Source organism: Bos indicus, chromosome 12 (genome assembly GCF_029378745.1).
Source record: "Bos indicus isolate NIAB-ARS_2022 breed Sahiwal x Tharparkar chromosome 12, NIAB-ARS_B.indTharparkar_mat_pri_1.0, whole genome shotgun sequence".
NCBI lineage: Eukaryota > Metazoa > Chordata > Mammalia > Artiodactyla > Bovidae > Bos > Bos indicus.
The window spans coordinates 75,675,697-75,692,453 of record NC_091771.1 but is presented as its reverse complement, the minus strand read 5'-3'; the positions used below and the strand labels follow the sequence as shown (position 1 = coordinate 75,692,453).

The following is a 16,757-nucleotide window of genomic DNA, read 5'->3' as shown; positions in this document are numbered from 1 at the left end:
GTGTTCAGAGTGTCCCCTTAGGACTTTTCTGTCATGAGTCCAAAGCACATGACTGCTCATGGTTAGGGAGGAGTGGAGAATGGGGCTGACATTTACTGAGTGGATTGGTGGTTTCATTTCTCAGCACCCGTGGGTGAGTTGTCCTTGGCCTTGTTTTGAGATGAAGAAACTGAGGTTTCATCACTCATCTGACATCAGGCTCGTGAGAGGGACTGAGCTGCAGTCTTCTGCCTTCACACTCTTCATTTGACTCACTCACAGACTGAGTTCTGTCCCAGGTTCCTGAGATTTGCTCTGTGAGGGACTTGGGCACCCAGAGTACCTGCTTGCAGCCCTGACTGTGGTCACCAGGGCCCCAAATCCAGCCACTTGCTTCCCTGGAGAGGTTGTGGACCTTGTGGGATGAGACTGGGGCTGAGTTCCTAGGGGTTTGCATTAAAAATGTGAAGCAGTTGGAGAAGTTACTGTAAAAACACTTAAGGTTGGATACTGAGAGAGGTTGTTGGCCTTCCAGACCTGCCAGGCCTGTGACTTGCCCAGGTTAGACTTAAGAAAGAGCCCAGAATCAGTGACAAACACACATATGGTTTAATTATTAGGGCCCACTTACATGTGCAAAGGAAATCCTGGAAGGGCATCCTATCATTTGAGGCCCACGTCAGAACAGGACATGGTGGTAGTCTTTGCTCCAAGGGCAAGGTGGCAGGAGAGGGGGGACATGACCTGTTATAGGGGAAGTTGATGTCAGGGTGGGCCATTGGTCACCATGAAAACCAGCAGAGGGTCATGTCCTTCTTGCCCCTTTGACAAGCATCATGGAGGATTGTGATCTGAAGCTAGAGCCGTCATTAGCTGGGACAAGCATATCGGAAGGTCAGTCATGTAAGTAGGTGTAGGTGAAGCAGACACTGGTCGAGAAGGGGATGTACAGAGAGCAAGAGAACAGCCATTTTGGGTGGCCTGATCACACAAGGGTCTTGGGTAAGAGAACTGGTGTGTCTTTTGGCCGTTGGATGATTCCCATTGTGCTTTGGGCCATCTGAATTCTGTTCTTTAATTTTCATATTTGGAAGGTGTTCAGTCCTTATGAAAGAAGACTGATTTCCTGGATGGGACTGGGACTGTTGTAGAGACTGATGGAGGCCACGTTGGCATTCATTTTCTGTTTAATATTATTTGGGAAGAAGTGTCTAGAAAAGGCACTCTAGCAAAGGTTACCAAGATTCTATTAATTTTTTGTTGTTAATGTATGCATCATAAATCATAAATAATCCCCTAGAAAATTGTCTAAGGAAAATGCACACGTTTTTATATAACATAGATGCCTCTTTTCCCCTTCCCACATAGTGATAAAATATTAAGTTCAGTCAAGTTTTGGAATCTCAGTATTGCTCAATTACTTTTCATTATGAAATGTAAATTATTGTTAAGCTGAGTTTTCAGAAAATATTTAGCAAGTGCCTCCTTCACTGGACTGTTTTTTAGAATTTTTTTTTAGCAGAGCTGGGTTCACATTTGCTGCTGATAAATTTGAGGACCTATTCAGGATCATTGACATATTTGTATTTAATTTGTATTATTTGTTTTTTATTTAAACTATAGACCTTTGCTGTGTTGTTTTTGTCTCATTATGTTTTCAGTTTGGAGCACCCCCATTAATGTGTATTTGCATTCTATACCTTTTACATTTGTAGGTGTATTCGTCAGGCCTTGAAGGAGAAGATCACAATCTTAGTGACTCATCAGCTGCAGTACCTAAAGGATGCAAGTCAGATTCTGATACTGAAAGATGTAAGTAGTTTCTAGAAGCCTGTGAAATTGCTAGCACTCAGGTGTGTTGAAGGCCAGACCTCCCAGCAGGTCACTCTCCTTGGATTCATGGTAAATGTCCTCTTCTCCCTCAATTTAACTCCCTCTTTTTCTCAGAGCTGATGCTATTCATGTTTTTGAGGATCAATCCAAAGACCTGTAAAGTGTCACTATTAAACTTGAAGCCACATAAACACTAAAGCATATAGGAGTGCTACCACAGGACTACTGAAATATTACTGTTCTATTGAAATTTGTTAAGGATAATGATGCTATTTTATTTATAACTTGTGTTTTCCCCTTATATAACTTAAGTCAAAGTTTTTTACTTGGAAATTAGAGCTACTGAGACCTGTTTGTATCCACATGATTGTCAAGCACAATTTGCCTAAAGTGCATCTTCCATTAACACTAGAAGCAAGGTTGGGTAGCTAAGCACCTGGGTCAGAGATGCCCACTCTGCAGGTCTCCCTGCCCAGGTCTCTATGTGCCCAATATGTGTGGGAGCCTGTGCAGCAGGAGGACAAGGCCCTGCCTTCATGGGACTCCTGTTCTTATGGGGATGGATGTGACAAGGAGGATGACATACTGGCTGTCTCCTTGAGGAGCTGGTGCCTCATGGGGTCTGGATGACATGAAGGTGGGGGCCATGCAACACCTGGGGGAGGGAGTCTGAGGCAGGGTGTCCTAAGGAAGGAGCTGACCTGGCAGGTTAGAGGAACAGCGGGACAGTGTGTGTGTCTGAGGACAGTGAGCAGGGGGGCGTGGAGGGAGCTGGTCTCTGAGCAGTGGGCAGCGAGCCTGGAAGTGGGATGGAAGCCTTGGATGGTCCAGAGCAGAAGAGCGATGTGGCCTGATGTTGGAGTTAAGAGATTCCTCTGATGGTCACTGGAGGGGCGACAGCAGAAGCAGTTAGAAGTCTTAGTAAAGCTGAGGAGACAGAAGTGTGGGCTCAGGATAGGGTATCAGTTTCTAGAGCTGCTGTAACAAAGCACTGCAAACTGGGTGACAAAACAACAGAAGTTTATCTTTTTCCTGTTCTGGAGGCTATAGATCCCAGATCCAGGTGCCGGCAGGGCCATGCTGTCTCTGAAGGCTCCAGGGGAGAATCCTTCCTTCCAGCTGGTGGTGTTCACGGATCTTCCTTGTGTTCCTTGGCTTCCAGCTGCAGCACTGTGGTCTCTGCCTCTGATGTCACATGGCCGTTGTCCCCGTGTCTGAGTCTCTTCTCATAAGGATATCAGTCACATAGGATTTAAGGTCACCCTGTTCCAGTGTGACCTCATCTTAACTTCATTACATCTACAAAGACACTGAATGCAAATAAGATCATGTTCACAGGCATCATGTTTAGGGCTTGAACTTACTTTCTAGGGGGCTACCAATCAACCCCAACTCCTAGCATGGCTGGGGATGGGGTGGAGATTAGTGAGAATATTTCAGGCTTACTGGTTGTTTGATGCTTCAGACCTTGGCTTCTTTGTTTCTGAGCCTCAGCACCTCTGTCATTAATCCTTGCCTGTTCCACAGGCCCTTGGTCAGTCAGTTCAGTTGCTCAGTTGTGTCTGACTCTTTGCGACCCCATGGACTGCAGCACGCCAGACCTCCCTGTCCATTGCCAACTCCCAGAGTCTACTCAAAGTCACTGAGTCGGTGATGCCATCCAACCTTCTCATCCTCTGTCATTCCCTTCTCATCCTGCCTTCAATCTTTTCCAGCATCAGGGTCTTTTCAAATGAGTCAGCTCTTCACATTAGGTGGCCAAAGTATTGGAGTTTCTGCTTCAGCATCAGTCCTTTCAATGAATATTCAGGACTGATCTCCTCTAGGATTGAGTGGTTTGATTTCCTTACAATCCAAGAGTGTTCTCCAACACCACAGTTCAAAACCATCAATTTTTTGGTTCTCACATCCATACATGACCACTGGAAAAACCATAGCTTTGACTAGTTGGAACTTTGTTGGCAAAGTAATGTCTCTGCTTTTTAATATGCTGTCTAGTTGGTCAGATCCCTCATTTGTCAAATGAACTTCTGTCCTAAGAAAGATTATTAAATGCAGAACCTCTGCCTCTCTAGAAGCAATATCTCACGTCAACTGTTAACTGCTCTTTCAGGAATGGGGAGTTCAGGTTTCTCAGATTTGATAACAGTTAATTTCATGTTGGAAGAGGGTGATACTAGTGTGTAAAACCTCAACGATGACAATATTATGAGCACAGGATCAGTGGGAGACAGAGTAACCTATTTAGTTTGTCCCTAGATCTTTTAGGGTCCCTTATTGCTTCTTTTGAGGACACTACCCTCAATTTTAGTGCTATTAGAACAACTATTTGTCCACTCATGAGCACCCCTGGATGAGTTGGGGTCCATCCTTACTCTTTGTCTGGTTCATCTCTAACAGCAGAAAGGGAATGGTTGCCCTCTCAACCTCTCAGAGTTGTCTGTGCTTGGCTGCTCAGTGAAATTCCTATCCTTGGACCAATACTTGTTTCCTTGTGTGTCTTATAGGTACTATGTAGAAAAAGGTAATTTCATTAAATAAAGTCTTTGAATTTTGCTTCCCAAGTGGAACAAGGCACAGTATACCCTGAATAGTTTTCTAATTCTGTAGTATAGACAGTACCCAAATGCTTCATTGAGTTTCGCACAATGGATCACCTTAGGAGATAGGGTGAGAGAGGTCCCAGCTAGGGTCCTGGGGCACCTTCTTCCATCTGACCTGCCTTAACCAGAGATGCTCTCCTCTGTTTAGTTTTGCATCTTGTGATTTTTCTCTATATTTTGTTTGACATTGAGTGAATGAGCTGAGCCATATTTCGTGGGGTCAGAATATAGTGAAGATATTTGCACATTATTTTATAGGATTTTGTAAGAGAGGGATGAAGATTAGATGGTTGGATGGCATCACCGACTCAATGAACATGAGTTTGAGCAAACTCAGGGAGATATGAAGAACAGGGAAGCCTGGTGTACTGCAGTCCATGGGGTCACAAAGAGTTGGACATGACTGAGAAACGGAACAACAACAAAAGGAGGGAAACTGCAATGATGTGTCACATGTGTTCAAAGAAAATGATTAGATTGACTGTAGCTTAAACAGTTGCCTGAATAGAGGATACCTGGTTGACTGCTTGTGACTGGTTGTTCTTATGTTTTTATTTTTTAATTTTTTTGTTAGATCTGAGTGCATTGGTTCTTAGTTTTTGGTTTGCTGGCATGGGAGGTCAAGGATTTAGAGCCACCTCAGTTTCATGGCCTCTTTGTTTAAATACTATGGCAGGTAGAATATTGAATTTTCAGCTGGGAACTTCCTGCATTTGTGGGGAAGTGGTAAAGACCATGAAGATAAAGCTCATAGGTACTCTGTTTAGGGCTGGTTCCTACATGTCTTTCTCCCAGTGGAGCACATGATACTATAACAATGGTCTGAAGATTTGATGAGAGAGCATTACCTCTGGAGATGTGCTTGTTGCCACATCTGGGTCAGCCTTTTTAAGTTTCTTTCCTGGAATATCTTCCCCAATTAACTGTTTACTTGCATTTTAACATGATGCTTCTCTCAATTTCCATGTTGTCCAAAAACACTGTACTGATACTTCTACCCACATCAGTAGTTTTAGCATCCATGAATTCCCATGGTAGTTATGTCAATGGCCTCCATTTTTAAAACATGAACATACATTTCTTTCATATCCCCCAGCACCTAGCGTAGGGTTTGACAGTGAATACCATGCTCATTTTGCTCTTTGGAAGAAAAGCTATGACCAACCTAGACAGCATATTAAAAAGCAGAGACATTACTTTGCCAACAAAGGTCCAACTAGTCAAAGCTATGATTTTTCCAGTAGTCATGTATGGATATGAGAGTTGGATCATAAGGAAAGCTGAGCATTGAAGAATTGATGCTTTTGAACTGTGGTGTTGGAGAAGAACCTTGAGAGTCCCTTGGACTGCAGTGAGATCAAACCAGTCAATCCTGAAGGAAACCAGTCCTGAATATTCATTGGAAGGACTGATGCTGAAGCTGAAACCCCAATACTTTGGCCACCTGATGCGAAGAACTGACTCATTGGAAAAGACCTTGATGCTGGGAAAGATTGAATGCAGAAGGGGATGACAGAGGATGAGATGGTTGGATGGTATCACTGACTTGATAGACATGAGTTTGAGCAAGCTCCAGGAGTTGGTGATGGACAGGGAGGCCTGGCATGTTGTAGTCCATGAGGTCACAAAGAGTCAGACGTGACTGAGTGGCTGAACTGAACTGAATCTAGATTTTTTTACCAGAATTCCAAACCTAGAGATAATTTTCTTAGGAAAATAATAATTTGAGACTAGTTAACTTTTCTTAATTAGTATGTAGATTGGATTAATATTATCAAATGTAAATGAATTCCTCTCAAATTCTTTATTTTAGGGCAAAGTTACACAAAAGGGGACTTTTGCTGAGTTTTCAAAATCTGGGATAGATTTTGAAGATGTTTTCTGGGAGAAGGTAGAGAAGGCTGAACCATCTCCAGGTCCAGGAACACTCACTCTGATCTCCAAGTCTTCAGTTCAGTCTCAACCGTCTTCCAGACCCTCTTTGAAAGATGCAGCTCCAGAGGACCAAGATGTGAGTTTCTCATCCTGCAACATGCCCTTGTCTGTCTGCTCTTGGTGGCCTCGTGGACCTTCAGTCTGATTCTCTCATGACATCTTTGTTTATCCCAAAGTAGATCCTAAGATTACAAGCCTAATTCCATGGAATTGGTAGAATTAGAAGAGCATGAAGGGAGCAAGCCTGCTTGGTGTTCTCCTTTGGGTGTAGGATGAAGAATCTTATGGAGCTCAGTAGGGGGTGCACTGCTATGAATTTCCAGCTGTTTGTGGCTCATGCTGATATGAAAACCCATCAGTTTACCGTAGTTACATCTACTCACTCTGGTGGCTCCCAGCTTCCCTTATGCATCCAGAGGTTTAATGTGAAGATCTCTTTAGACTGAGTCTTTCTGTGACCACATTAAATCAGCTACTTTTCCTATATGTTGGAATGTTCTGCAGGTGATTGATGGTAATATTTTGCCCCTTTGTTAGATCATTTGTTGTAGGCCAGACACTTTAGAGTTAGTTCTTGTCTTCCTATTTTTTATTACCCTTTGAGACCTAGAGCCACATTGTATTCATCTTGAATGCCCAATGGTCAGCATAGAATTGAGTACATCTTTGGCTCATGTGACTCTATAATGCATTCTAGGTCCTACAGACAGAAATGAAGAAAAGCAGTAGCTCTCTCTTAAAAACATACACAGGTTCTCTCTTGGTATCCAAGCCCACAATATCCAGACCTAGGAACCTGGATGATTCTGATAAATATTCAAATTAGTCCATCACATTCCACATTCAGGAATCACTCCCTGAAATTCATGAATTAAATAGATTTGGGTCATATGCCATCCTGTGCTGTCCAGACTCACATTATTTCAACTTCCTGTGTGGACTCATGTTGCTGTATTTGTCTAGGATTTGGAACACCAAGTATGGTTTACATTTCTATCACTGGAAGTGATACAAGTCATTTAGAGGGATATGTTAGTGCCATATCACTTTGTGTATTATTTTGGAAGAAGCTTCTGCATTTGTACTTGAATCAGGTAGTTGTGCTTGTGCTGAGTCATGATTGACTTTAAGCAAAGCCACCAACAGTGAATAATTTCATGCAAATGATGTTCTTTTTCTAATAGATTTCTGAAAGTAGGATGGCTGAGTCCAAGGGTAAATGCATATGTGGTTTGGCTAGACATTTGCCCACCCTTTTTTGTAGGAAATGGACCATCCTGCACTCCTACGAGCATATGAGATGTATCTGTTTCCTCACAGCTTTGCAGTGGAGGGCATTGTAAACTTTTGAAATTTGAGGGTTCCTTACTTAAAATTTTGTTTTCACTGCTGTTCTCCCTCCCAGACTGAGAATATCCAGGTTACATTACCACTGGAGGGCCGTTTGGTTGGAAGAGTTGGTTTTAAGACCTATGAGAATTACTTCACAGCCGGTGTGCACTGGTTTATCATCATTTACCTTATTTTAGTGAACATTGGCGCTCAGGTAAATAAGAACATTTATTTTGGTTTTGTGCCCTCTTCATGGTATTTACATATTGTTTATACTGTATTTATTTAATTTATTAATATTAACATGTTTAATATATACTTTAAGAGATTTATTTCAGAGAATTGGCTCATGAGGTTGTGCAGTCTAGCTGCTCAATGTGAAATCAGAAAGGTAGGCCTACAGGCTGGAACCTCAGGCAGGAGCTGACCCTGCAGTCTTGAAGCAAAATTTCTTCCTCCTCCAGGAAGCCTCAGGTTTTGTTCATCAGGCCTTTGACTGACTGGACAAGGCCACCACAGTGTTGAGGGTGATCTCCTCTACTTCAGTTCCGAGGATGATGTGAATCATATCCGCTGAATACCTTCATAGCGACATCTAGACGAGGGTTTGGTTGAACCACTAGAGACTGGCCTGGCCAAGCTGACAAAGAAACTTGATCATCACAGTTTCTATCAAATTTTTTTTTCTTTGAAAAGTCCTGACTTTTATACTGTTTTTATTATGCTTTGCAGTCCATTTTGGTTTGCACTGAATGAAATCTGTGAGGAAAATAAGTGAGGCTTACTTATTGAGGTGAGGTTTTGTTTGTATATAACAGAAAGATTCTAGGAAGAAAAAGAATGTCTTGTAAAGATATTAAAATGTAGCATGCCCTCCCCTGACCTGTGGTCATCTGGGGTGTGGGGCTTGGCACAAACCTGAGCTGGAAGGACCGTCTCCACGTTCTGGAGCCTTTCCATCTCCCAACCTAGTGAGCGGGGTGTGAGGCTCAGTGATGTCAGTGTGTGAGTGACTGTTGTTTCCTGCTCCAGGTTACCTATGTCCTGCAGGATTGGTGGCTTGCATACTGGTGAGTGATTCCTGGTCTGACCCAAAGGGCTGTGAAGTCTACATGAAGCCTCACTTTCCCACAGCAGGGGGGTTAGTTGGGGCTTCTTTAGCCTCTTCTTCGGACTCTCACATAGTTTCTCTGAAAAAGAAGTAAACTTCTGGCTGATGGAGTGAGACTATCCCCGTATTTGACCCTCAGCAGCTTCCTCAAATTCTTAGAGCTGAAAGTTGTGATTCAAATGGACTTTTTATAAGGTAGACGGACACAGGGCCCAGTGAGCTGGGAACCATTTTCCACCGTAAAACACGTCTTCTAAATCAAGGTCAATTTTTCTGTTATTTACCTAAATTCTATCTAGAGTGTAATACTTTTTCTTTGTCTTCCCTTTTCCCTAGGGCAAATGGACAGAGTACCCTATATGCCATGAAATATGGGAAAGGAAGGGTAATTGAGATACCTGATTCTGGCTGGTACTCAACAGTTCACTCAGGTAAATCATCTGGTCTGTTATACAAGAGTCTGAGGTGTTTACTAGGAGCCTGTGTGAACAACTAGAGCTCCCAGGAGTAATTCAGTAATGTCTTAACAGATGAAGAGTCTGAGTTGCATTTACTCTGTGAATTAATTAGAATGAGTATTTTTAAAATCTACTAGAATAAAGTGGGTACATGAAGACTCTTAATTTGCTCTGTACTGGATTTTGGTTGTTAAACCAGAATTGCATATTGAGAAAATCAGTCACTGGAAATATGTGCTATTGTCTATTCTAATAGATTGCTTTAGCTAAAGCTTACATCATTACATGAATGGGCAAGGGGATTAGAAATGGATCCCTACCCTGTTGTTTGGATTGTTTCAATTCTTTCTGAGTAAACCATGGCTTTTATTGATCCTGAGTGAAATCCTTTGGCAGCAAGTGTCCCACGTAAATGTGTTATTCCCTTGCAGGTATGCAAACTCCCCTTCACCACACTCATCTCTTGGGCTTCACTACTTAAGAAAGAAGTTAATCAGGGAGAAATACAGTGTCTAGAAATTAGAATTCCTTCTCTTTCTTTCCTTGAGATCACAATATTATTGTGTCCTCAACTATGTGATTAATATCTGGCTTGCCAGGCCAATATTAACACAGCTCTCTGTGTTTTTACAGGAGTGCTTAGAATATATGTAGCGTTATATACTTTTTAAAGGAAATCCTCACCTAAAATATTATATATTTCCACAGGAAACCTTCATACAAGCTTTCTACAAAGGTAGAGTGTGTTATGTTTGTTAGAACCCACTTATTGAAATTTGGTGTCTATTATGTTGATCACTTGCTGAGAAATGTGTCTATTATGTTGATCACTTGCTGAGAAATGTGAATCTATTAGTTGTTTACCTTCTGAATTGAGGAACTATGGTAACTTAAAGAAAGATGGACTTATATTATATATTCATATAAGATGGTGTGTTAGTCGCTCAGTTGTGTCTGACTTTGTGACTGCATTGCCTGTGGCCCACCAGACTCCTCTGTCCATGGAGTTTCTCAGGCAAGAATACTGAGTGGGTTGTGATTTCCTACTCCAGGGGATCTTCCCGGCCCAGGGATCAAACCAGGGTCTCAATGCACTGCAGGCAAATTCTTTACCATCTGAACTGCCAGGGAAGCCCAGTAGGCTAAGGCAAATGCCCATTGATGGAATTCAGGAATTTGAACAGCTTTCAAAGCTGAAATAACAATGACACATCAGCTAAAGAGGAAAACAAAATATTTGATGGAATGTATATTACAGAGGTTTCTCCACTTTCTTTAGCATTGTGAATTCAAGAGATGTTAGGAGGGCTATTTTCATTTTTGTATGCATAGCAGGTACTAATTTATGTCATTAATAAAGTTAAATTTAGGTTATTGTATTCGTTTCCAAATGCTTTGTGTTTCTGTTTTTAATTAATTTAATTGGAGGCTAATTACTTTACAATATTGTAGTGGTTTTTGCAATACATTGACATGAATCAGCCATGGGTGTACATGTGTTCCCCATCCTGAACCCCCCTCCACTCCCTCCCCATCCCATCCCTCAGGGTCATCCCAGTGCACTAGCACTGAGCACCCTGTCTTATGCATTGAACTTGGACTGGTGATATGTTTCACATATGATAATATACATGTTTCAATGCTATTCTCAAATCACCCCACCCTTGCCTTCTCCCATAGAGTGCAAAACACTGTTCTATACATCTGTGTCTCTTTTGCTGTCTCGCATATAGGGTCATCATTACCATCTTTCTAAATTCCATATATATGCATTAATATTCTGTATTTGCTTTTCTTTCCAACTCACTTCACTCTGTATAACAGGCTCCAGTTTCATCCACCTCATTAGAACTGATTCAAATGCATGCTTTTTAATAGCTGAGTAATATTCCATTATGTATACATGCCACAGCTTTCTTATCCATTCGTCTGCCAATGGACATCCAGGTTGCTTTCATGTCCTAGCTATTGTAAACATTGCTGCAATGAACATTGGGGTACATGTGTCTCTTTCAATTCTGGTTTCTTCGGTGTGTATGCACAGCAGTGGGATTGCTGGGTTGTATGGCAGTTCTATTTGAAGCTTTTTAAGGAATCTCCATACTATTCTCCATGGTGGCTGTGCTAGTTTGCATTTCCACTAACAGTATAAGAGGGTTCCTTTTCCTTCACACCCTCTTCAGCATTTATTGTTTGTAAACTTTTGGATAGCAGCCATTTGACTGGAATGAGATGGTACCTCATTGTGGTTTTGATTTGCATGTCCCTGATAATGAGTGATGTTGAGCATCTTTTCTTTTTTTTACATTTTATTTTATTTTTAAACTTTACAATATTGTATTGGTTCTGCCATATATCGAAATGAATCCACCACAGGTTTGTTAGCCATCTGTATGTCTTCTTTGGAGAAATGTCTGTTTAGTTCTTTGGCCCATTTTTTGATTGGCTCATTTATTTTTCTTGAATTGAACTGCAGGAACTGTTTCTATATTTTTGAGATTAATTCTTTGTCAGTTGCTTTATTTGCTATTATTTTCACCCATTCTGAAGGCTGTCTTTTCACATTACTAATAGTTTCCTTCATTGTGCAAAAGCTTTTAAGTTTAATTAGGTCCCATTTGTTTATTTTTGCTTTTATTTCCATTACTCTGGGAGGTGGGTCATAGAGGATCATGCTGTGATTTATGTCAGAGAGTGTTTTGCCTATGTTTTCCTCTAGGAGTTTTATAGTTTCTCATCTTACATTTAGATCTTTCATCCATTTTGAGTTTATTTTTGTGTATGGTGTTAGAAAGTATTCTAATTCATTCTTTTACAAGTGGTTTACCCATTTTCTCAGCACAACTTGTTAAAGAGATTGTCTTTTCTCCATTGTATATTCTTGCCTCCTTTGTCAAAGATAAGGTGTCCATAGGTATGTGGATTCATTTCTGGGTTTCTATTTTGTTCCATTGATCTATATTTCTGTCTTTGTGCCAGTACCATACTATCTTGATGACTGTAGCTTTATAGTATAGTCTGAAGTCAGGCAGGTTGATTCCTCCAGTTGCATTCTTCTTTGTCAATATTGTTTTGGCTATTCGAGGTTTTTTGTATTTCCATACAAATTGTAAAATTATTTGTTCTAGTTCTCTGAAAAATACCATTGGTAGCTTGATCGGGATTGCATTGAATTCATATATTGCTTTGGGTAGTAAACTCATTTTCACTATATTGATGCTTCTGATCCATTAACATGGTATATTTTCCCCTCTATTTGTGTCATCTTTGATTTCTTTCATCAGAGTTTTTTTTAGTTTTCTATATATAGGTCTTTTGTTTCTTTAGGTAGATTTATTCCTAAGTATTTTATTCTTTTCATTGCAACAGTGAATGGAATTGTTTCTTTAATTTCTCTTTCTGTTTTCTCATTGTTAGTGTATAGGAATGCAAGGTATGTTAATTTTATATCCTTCAACTTTACTATATTCATTGATTAGCTCTTGTAATTTTCTGGTGGTGTCTTTATGGTTTTCTATGTAGAGGAACATGTCATCTGCACACAGTGAGAGTTTTACTTCTTTCCCAATCTGGATTCCTTTCATTTCTTTTCCTTCTCTGAGTGCTGTGGCCAAAACTTCAAAACTGTGTTTAATAGTAGTAGTGAGAGTGGGAACCCCTGTCTTGTTTTTGCCTTTAGGGGAAATGCTGTCAGGTTTTCACCATTGAAGATAATGTTTGCTGTGAGTTTATCATATATAGCTTTTTATTATGTTGAGGTATGTTCCTTCTATGGCTGCTTTCCAGAGAGTTTTTATCATAAATGGATGTTGAATTTTGTCAAAGGCTTTCTCTGCATCTATTGAGATAATCATATGGCTTTTATTTTTCAATTTGTTAATGTGGTGTATCACATTGATTGACTTGCGGATATTAAAGAATCCTTGTATCCCTGGGATAAAGCCCACCTGGTCATGATGGTATGATTTTTTTTTTTTTAATAAGTTGTTGGATTTTGTTTGCTAGAATTTTGTTAAAGATTTTTGCATCTATGTTTATCAGTGATATTGGCCTTTAGTTTTCTCTTTTTGTGGCATCTTTGTCTGGTTTTGGTATTAAGGTGATGGTGACCTCATAGAATGCGTTTGGGAGTTTACCTTTCTCTGCAATTTTCTGGAAGAGTTTGAGTAGGATAGATGTTAGCTCTTCTCTAAATTTTGGTAGAATTCAGCTGTGAAGCCATCTCATCCTGGGCTTTTGTTTGCTGGAATATTTCTGATTACAGTTTTGATTTCCATGCTTGTGATGTGTCTGTTAAGATTTTCTATTTCTTTCTGGTTCAGTTTTGGAAAGTTATACTTTTCTAAGAGTTTGTCCATTTCTTCCAAGTTGTCCATTTTGGGGACATATAGTTGCTGATAGCAGTCTCTTATGATTCTTTTGTCTGTTGTGATTTCTCCATTTCTCCATTTTCATTTCTAATTTAGTTGATTTGATTCTTTTCCCTGCTTTTCTTGATTAGTCTGGCTAATGATTTGTCTATTTTATTTATCTTCTCAAAGAACCAGCTTTTAGCTTTGTTGATTTTTGCCATAGTCTCCTTTGTTTCTTTTTGATTAATTTCTCCCCTAATTTTTATGATTTCTTTCCTTCTACTAAACCTAGGGTTCTTTATTTCTTCCTTTTCTAGTTGCTTAAGTTGTAGAGTCAGATTATCTATTTGATTTTTCTCTTGTTTCTTGAGGTAAGCTTGTATTGCTATGAATCTTCCCTTTAGCACAGATTTTACTGAGTCCCAAAGGCTTTGGGGTGTCGTGCTTTCGTTGTCATTTGTTTCTATGCATAGTTTGATTTGTTTTGTGATTTCTTCTGATTTGTTGGTTATTCAGAAGCATGTTGTTTAGCCTCCTTATGTTTGTATTTTTAATAGTCCTTTTTTCCCCCTGTGGTTGATATCTAATCTTACTGCAAATATCTAATCTTGTGATCAGAAGAGATACTTAGAATGATTTCTTTCTTTCTTTCTTTTTTGTTTAATTTACTAAGGCTAGATTTATGGCCCAGGATGTGATCTATCCTGGAGAAGGGTCCGTGTGCACTTGAGAAGAAGGTGAAAGTCATTGTTTTGGGGTGAAATGTCCTATAGATATCAATTAAGTGTAACTGGTCCATTATATCATTTAAAGTTTGTGACTCCTTGTTAATTTCTGTTTAGTTGATCTATCCATAGGTATATTAAAGTCAGTGGTGTAGTAAAGTCTCCCACTATTACTGTGTTGCTATTAACTTCCCTTTTCATACTTGTTAGGACCTTACATATTGTGGTGCTCCTATGTTGGGTGCATATATATTTATAATTATTATATCTTCCTCTTGGATTGATCCATTAATCATTATGTAGTATCCTTCTTTGTCTCTTTTCACAGTCTTTATTTCAAAGTCTATTTTATCTGATGTGAGTATTGCTACTCCTGCTTTCTTGTGGTCTCCATTTGCATTAAATATATTTTTCCGGCCCTTCATTTTCAGTCTGTATGTGTCCCTTGTTTTGAGGTGGGTCTCTTGTAGACAGCATATGTAGAGGTCTTGCTTTTGTATCCATTCAGACCATCCCCATGGAAAAGAAATGCAAAAAAGCAAAATGGCTGTCTGGGGAGGCTTTACAAATAGCTGTGAAAAGAAGAGAAGCAAAAAGCAAAGGAGAAAAGGAAAGACATAAACATCTGAATGCAGAGTTCCAAAGAATAGCAAGAAGAGATAAGAAAGCCTTCCTCAGTGATCAATGCAAAGAAATAGTGGAAAACAACAGAATGGAAAAGACTAGAGATCTCTTAAAGAAAATTAGAGATACCAAGGGAACATTTCATGCAAAGATGGGCTCGATAAAGGACAGAAATGGTGTGGACCTAACAGAAGCAGAAGATATTAAGAAGAGGTGGCAAGAATACACAGAAGAACTGTACAAAAAAGATCTTCACGACACAGATAATTACAATGATGTGATCACTGACCTAGAGCCAGACATCCTGGAATGTGAAGTCAAGTAGGCCTTAGAAAGCATCACTACGAACAAAGCTAGTGGAGGTGATGGAATTCTGGTTGAGCTATTTCAAATCCTGAAAGATGATGCTGTGAAAGTGCTGCACTCAATATGCCATCAAATTGGAAAACTCAGCAGTGGCTACAAGACTGGAAAAGGTCAGTTTTCATTCCAGTCCCAAAGAAAGGCAATGCCAAAGAATGCTCAAACTACCACACAATTGCATTAATCTCACACGCTAGCAAAGTAATGCTCAAAATTCTCCAAGCCGGGCTTCAGCAATATGTGAACCGTAAACTTGCTGATGTTCAAGCTGGTTTTAGAAAAGGCAGAGGAACCAGAGATCAGATTGCCAACATCCGCTGGATCATTGAAAAAGCAAGGGAGTTCCAGAAAAACATCTATTTCTGCTTTATTGACTATGGCAAAGCCTTTGACTGTGTGGATCACAATAAACTGTGCAAAATTCTGAAAGAGATGGGAATACCAGACCACCTGATCTGCCTCTTGAGAAATGTGTATGCAGGTCAGGAAGCAACAGTTGGAACTGGACATGGAACAACAGACTGGTTCCAAATAGGAAAAGGAGTACGTCAAGGCTGTATATTGTCACCCTGCTTATTTAACTTATAATCAGAGTACATCAGGAGAAACGCTGGACTGGAAGAAGCACAAGCTTGAACCAAGATTGCCGGGGGAAATATCAATAACCTCAGATATGCAGATAACACCACCCTTATGGCAGAAAGTTAAGAGGAACTCAAAAGCCTCTTGATGAAAGTGAAAGAGGAGAGTGAAAAAGTTGGCCTAAAGCTCAATATTCAGAAAACGAAGATAATGGCATCTGGTCCCATCATGTCATGGCAAATAGATGGGGAAACAGCGGAAACAGTGTCAGACTTTATTTTTGGAGGGCCTCCAAAATCACAGCAGATGGTGACTGCAGCCATGAAATTAAAAGACACTTACTCCTTGGAAAGAAAGTTATGACCAACCTAGATAGCATATTCAAAAGCTGAGACATTACTTTGCCAACAAAGGTCCGTCTCGTCAAGGCTATGGTTTTTCCTGTGGTCATGTATGGATGTGAGAGTTGGACTGTGAAGAAGGCTGAGCGCCAAAGAATTGATGCTTTTGAACTGTGGTGTTGGAGAAGACTCTTGAGAGTCCCTTGGACTGCAAGGAGATCCAACCAGTCCATTCTGAAGGAGATCAGCCCTGGGATTTCTTTGGAAGGAATGATGCTAAAGCTGAACCTCCAGTACTTGGCCACCTCATGCGAAGAGTTGACTCATTGGAAAAGACTCTGATGCTGGGAGGGATTGGGGGCAGGAGGAGAAGGGGATGACAGAGTATGAGATGGCTGGATGGCATCACTGACTCGATGGATGTGAGTCTGAGTGAACTCTGGGTGTTGGTGATGGACAGGGAGGCCTGGCATGTGGTCACAAAGAGTTGGACACAACTGAGTGACTGAACTGAACTGA

General features: G+C 40.4%; 1 protein-coding gene across 1 annotated transcript in view; it reads left to right on the top strand.

The window, feature by feature from the left end:
• Positions 1-16,757, top strand: part of LOC109567086 (ATP-binding cassette sub-family C member 4-like) — a 149,472-nt gene that overhangs the window by 72,246 nt on the left and 60,469 nt on the right. The window contains exons 14-18 of the mRNA XM_070799972.1: positions 1,695-1,791; positions 6,229-6,426; positions 7,756-7,896; positions 8,715-8,752; positions 9,130-9,224. Of these exons, the coding sequence (XP_070656073.1) occupies positions 1,695-1,791; positions 6,229-6,426; positions 7,756-7,896; positions 8,715-8,752; positions 9,130-9,224 (569 nt within the window). The remainder of the gene's footprint in view (positions 1-1,694; positions 1,792-6,228; positions 6,427-7,755; positions 7,897-8,714; positions 8,753-9,129; positions 9,225-16,757) is intronic.